This window comes from Limulus polyphemus, unplaced genomic scaffold (genome assembly GCF_000517525.1).
Source record: "Limulus polyphemus unplaced genomic scaffold, Limulus_polyphemus-2.1.2 Scaffold12814, whole genome shotgun sequence".
Classification (NCBI taxonomy): domain Eukaryota; kingdom Metazoa; phylum Arthropoda; class Merostomata; order Xiphosura; family Limulidae; genus Limulus; species Limulus polyphemus.
The window spans coordinates 2899-8558 of record NW_013678424.1 but is presented as its reverse complement, the minus strand read 5'-3'; the positions used below and the strand labels follow the sequence as shown (position 1 = coordinate 8558).

General features: G+C 33.9%; 1 protein-coding gene across 1 annotated transcript; it reads right to left on the bottom strand.

Moving 5' to 3' along the window:
- Window positions 1-3865: 3865 nt before the first annotated feature.
- Window positions 3866-5104, bottom strand: LOC106477098 (protein HEXIM-like). Its single transcript, XM_013937697.2, has one exon. It carries the CDS (start codon window positions 4973-4975, stop codon window positions 4112-4114), a length of 864 nt encoding a protein of 287 aa, XP_013793151.1. The 5' UTR covers window positions 4976-5104; the 3' UTR covers window positions 3866-4111.
- Between the last annotated feature and the right edge of the window lie 556 nt (window positions 5105-5660).

The following is a 5660-nucleotide window of genomic DNA, read 5'->3' as shown; positions in this document are numbered from 1 at the left end:
ATTCTAATTGTGATTGAGAAACTTTGCATTAATATAATAAAATCAGTTTGTTCGTTTGTTTTAGAGCAAAACCAAATTTGGCTATCTGCTGTGTCTACCGTGAGGAATCAAACTCCAAATTTTATGGTTGTATGTCCGTAAACTTACCGCTGTTCCAGCAGAATACATTAGAATCAAACATCATCATAGTAAAATCCTGTGACGTAACTTTGTTAAACTTATCGAAATAATTATACTTCTACCGATATCATACATTCCACAAAAACACGTGGAACCTTTTCACAGATTACAACGTAAACAGCAGCCACGTGAGGGCGCTAAAACAGTAGAAAACTGCATATTGTCGTCAAATGTACCTGCGATTTCAGAAGGTCGTTATGATAAAATAAATAAATACGGATATAACCCATGAAAGTGACATTAGCTGTTTTCTACCAGAAGACCTTAGAAACAAAAACACCGTTTTACTGATTCATCAAAGTGATCAGGTAAGTCACCGTCTGTTCAACTTCAAATAAAATAAAATTCCACTCTGGAATGTAAGATATTGTATTCTAGAAATCAGTTTTTTCACTGTTTATTCTTAAGTCGCCACCAATAAATCAAACAAACCGTAACTTTTAAAATGAATAAAATATTCTTTGGAGTGACAGCGAGGAAGTAGTGAACGAGATTAAGCCTAATTACTGAAGAAGATTATAAGTATAGTAAAAATAAAGACAGTGTACTTCCCCCCCCAAAAAAAAAACAACAACAACAACCAAGAAACTTTGCAAGATATTTTGTAGTTGAACATGTTCTGAAAACAAATTTAATCGAACATTTTCAACGTGTAACTTTACAAGACATTTTATTTGCGTGTATAAGAAAGTCTTGAAAGAAATTTTAAATCAGTGAACGCGAGCTTCTTATTTCTTCGTAAAATATGCTGTACTAAAGACATACAGAGTGGTTAAAATGATGGATGCTCGTGCACCTACAGTGATTATATATGTTCACTAGTGCCCCTGCCAGTAGCAATAACAGGGAACGATTTGAAATAAATAACAAAATCAGACACACAGGTGAAATGTATAACTGGTTTTATGTTATAAACATTTCCAAAGCTCCATATGGCTACATCTAACCAGTTTCTTTGTTTTTTTTTACTGACACGTAAGCACTGTTAGAAATGTAGCTTACTGAACTTAATAATGATACATATATGTACAGGAGGGCTAATCGAATCTTCTCTAGCGATTTGGTTGTGCTAATTTAGTAGTATGTAACTGAAGAAGCGAACAGTGGCTACATCTAACCAGTTTCTTTGTTTTTTACTGACACGTAAGCACTGTTAGAAACGTAGCTTATTGAACTTAATAATGATACATATATGTACAGGAGGGCTAATCGAATCTTCTCTAGCGATTTGGTTGTGCTAATTTAGTAGTATGTAACTGATGAAGCGAACAGTGGCTACATCTTTAACACCTAAATACGTGGTTTCCGGTGAATGTAACCAACCATTCGACATTGCAATACCGCCATGGTACCCGTATGGCTTGATGAACATGCCACGGTTTTTTCGGGGAAAGGATATTCGTTTGTCAAGAATGTTTAAAAATGGGTCCAGAACTAAAGAAGAGAGTCCTCAACAATGTCCTCAATGAATAGAAAATCCTTACAGCAGACCTTTTACGACAGTAACGATTCCCAAGCTCCACCTGGAGCCAAACTAGGACAATGCGATTATTCGCAAAGCAAAGGCTATGGTTATGAAAACGAACCAATCTTCCAATCGATTTCTGTAGCTTTCGTCTATTAACTCTATTTAAACGAGGCTTTAGAAGTCGCCGTATTTGTTTGTAATCCTCACCATCAGATGGAGGGGACAGTTGAGGAGCTGTAACGTGAGTTTTTATAAAGTGCGATTAGCTCTCACTAATCAAGCAACAAATAAAACTTCCATGAAATCTCAAGTTTTGATTTTGTTTCTTGAGCCCTTACGCTTTTAGTTTGTTGGTTTAAAACAACTGAAATTAGCTTCATTTGATTAATTACAAAGTTTCACCTGTAACCTGTATTTTGAAAAGTGAAATGTAAGAATAGTGTGGAACTTTTAAGAAGTGTCGTTAAAAGCATCCTTTAGAGTATTCTAGTGGTTACTGCTTCTCACATGTGAAACAATAGCGTCGAACGTTAGGTGAATATGGATTGGTTCAACTTCCAAATCCTTTTATTCCAAACACAGGGAAACTGCTTTGTATACTGTATATTTCTAACGCCTAATAATAATAGTCATTTGAAAGTAGTTTTTATAATATTTCGTTTTTCATTGTATTCAGCTTTTACTGAAATGTAAAATAAAATATGGAACGTGTGTTTACACTATGTAGGACGTGATTTGTTTATTCCACACATATCTTCTCATTACTGACTGGTAACTAGAAGTCACTCCGAGCGCCGCCTAGTGGCTAAAAGTGGAGAACTCTTTAGCCCGGAAAAAGAATTTATTCACACGGAAAAGTACTAGCCCAGCATTTTATCCAAAGCAAAATTATCAAAAAATCTGAATCTCGAACAAAGCATGTCTTTTTTGATAATTTCTATTGTTATTGTTTAGTATAAAGCTCACAAATTCGTTTTTTAAAGTACGTTTTATAACTAAATAGATTCGATATGTGTTTAAAAAACTATTGACTAACCTCTTTCCACCTTCATTATTCATGCTTATTAAGTTGTCTCTCTCTCTGTATAAAAATAATAAATATTCTCACACACAGCTTACCATTTTTGAATGCCTAAGTCGTTCGTAAACTTAAAAAATCTAGCCATCTGAGCTGGATTTTTACACAATTTCAGAAACATTTTTTGTGAAATTAAAATATACCTTACTGAAATTTTATAGTTACAATTACAACCGTTGAGCGCCGCTGCCAAAATGACAAACCTATATTAATTAAGACTGGATAACCCTAACAAAGTGTTCGACCATAGTTCAAATTAATATATATATATATCAGGAATATTACACATAAATTCCAAATTATCATATTACATATTAGTATTTTCTAAATATTATACATTAAACAATAAGTAAATAAAATTTTAAATAACAGCAGACCTACGTAAGTTAAATTTCTACTAGGACCTATGAAGCTAGGCATGGATTGGTCCTGTAGTACTAGAACTTTGTACTGTGTATCTGGCGAGCCGGGTTCAAAATTATTTTCAGCAATTTAAGCTGAGGGAGCATTACATGAGTGACAGTCAATCCCCTAGCGTGGAAGATAGGGTGCTGTTGACTTGCTATCTTCTTTCTGGTCAATAGTTCAAAGTTAGACTTTTTTTAGGAGCTTTGCCATATTTAAACTACAAAAATACAAATTACTGCAATGTTTCATCACGTAAATAATTTAACAATCTCAAACCAAATCATACCTTTGAATATGATTAACAAGGTATATATTCTCCATTTCTTAATTTTTTTACAACTTTTAAGTGTAACATTTGTATGTTTGAGATAAATGTTTACTTTCTATTCTAGAATACCTGTATCTTCCTGATATTTTCCCTCGTAAAATCCAGCTTCTTTTTCTAGTTGAGGCCTGAAACAAATGCCAGAACAACTAATTCTGTCATAACTGAAAGATGTAGCTTAATTTTTGTCTGGTGAACTAGTGGAAATGGCAAAGAGTTTTCGATATCAGTTCAAATTAGGTTTTAAAAAATCTATTCTTTGGAATACTTCTATTCAGGCCTACTAATTAATATTTTCATATTTCTGTCAGTCAGTATGAATAAATTATCGCATTTTGTTCCGTTCTAGGAATCGATAAAGTGACATTTGTTGATGACTACGAACATTAGTAAAGTTGCTAATAACTACATTAATGAAATAAAATGTTTAATTAGTACTTAATATTTACAAATTAACAGTGGAAGTTCATTCCTTCTACAATGCAATCTGTAAACAATAGATGTTTTAAAGTCTTCAGAGAATAAAATCTCATCATCTTGTTTTTTATAATAAAAAGTATAACATGAAACAAAAATATAACAATGAAATAACTTTTGTACATCTGTACAACAGTGAGATGACGACAAAATGGTTTTGAGTTTGGCAGTTTTGTCACGATGTCGACGAACTATCACTAACCATACTTCTCAGTTTCTTATTTTCTTTCTTCAGATGCTGGTTTTCCTCCATCAGCTTCAGGATCTCTTGTTCAAAAATCCTACTTTTCTCCCACTGCTCTGTAGACGGGGTCTGTACTTCCCTATCCGTTACAGATTTTTTTGACGGCGCACAATCTTTGGCTTTAGCGTCTCGTAACTTTACTTCCAGTTCTTCGACTTTATCTTCTAACTGTATATATTCTTGAACAAGATCGTTTTTGGTCATGGAATTTAAGCGTTCCGCATGAACATCTTCATATGTCTCGCTAAACTGCTGTTGAAGGAAATCTTCCTCATCTTCTGGAGAGCTGTAAAACTCGTCCGAGAAATCACCACTGGTTTCCCGTTGTATGTGGCGATGTCCGTCGTTGATATGTTCGTAATCAGGTTCTTGGACATTATGGTCGTCCATGAGAAACTGTGTTGTATTGTACGGTGCTACAGCCTGCCCCTGAGCAAACATAACTTCACGAACTCGGTTCGCTCTCATAGTTTCCCGTTCATCTAGTTCTCGCCTTTCCTGCCAAGATAATTTGTAATAAGGCTTCCATTTCCGTTTTCTGTGTTTATACTTACCTCTTCGACTCTTTTTCTTGTGCTGCAGACCATCTATACATTTTTCTCCTTCCAAATCATTTCCATCACTCTGGCTACTAGTACTATGTCGATCGCAGTCGTTATGAACATAGCCACTAGATGGCTCTTGTGATTCAATGACTACTGACCTTGACGAGGAGTCTAAGCTAGCGTCTTCTACGGATCCAAGCATCTCAACATGAAATGTCTCACGGTGGCAGATTACATCGACTTCTGCCATTTTCAACAAATATCACTCAAAATGGTAAATATAATGTATATTATATTACAGATTCCTCGTAAAGATAAAACTGACGTAACCTACACCTCTCTCTTCGCTTGTCATACGAGTTATGGCTAAATGCCTTATGACTCTACTGTTTATCATAGACTATGAGTACAGTATTCCTCTGCTGTTGCAAATAGACCTACAACATAATCTTTTCAATATTGACTCTAAGTTCATCTCGATATGCTATGTTTTATTTAGTTTCACTGTTTGATATATTATTAAAGATATATTTCAAAATTCCTTTTAATCAGGCTTATTACAAGAAAACTAATTTACTGAACGAATGGCGGTTTGATACAAACTATACCCAGCTGGGAGGTCGACCAATAGTTTTTATCGCCATCTACAGAACAAAAGTGATACTACTTAAATTAAACGAATAAATTATTATATATATAGCGAACAAACATCCTAGTCCATTTCTCGTTACTGAATAGGTTTTAAAATTTCAAATGAAAAAAAAAGTTTACGTTCTTAACATTTCAAGTTTCATTTGATTAGCAATAGTGTATATAAACTGTAATTTACAAATTGATTTCTAAATGTTCTTGATGTATCTGAAAATTAGTGCAAAATAGTTTTATTAAGAAGTGAAAACTAAAATTATTTTTCTTGGATGTTGAGAGATACTTTG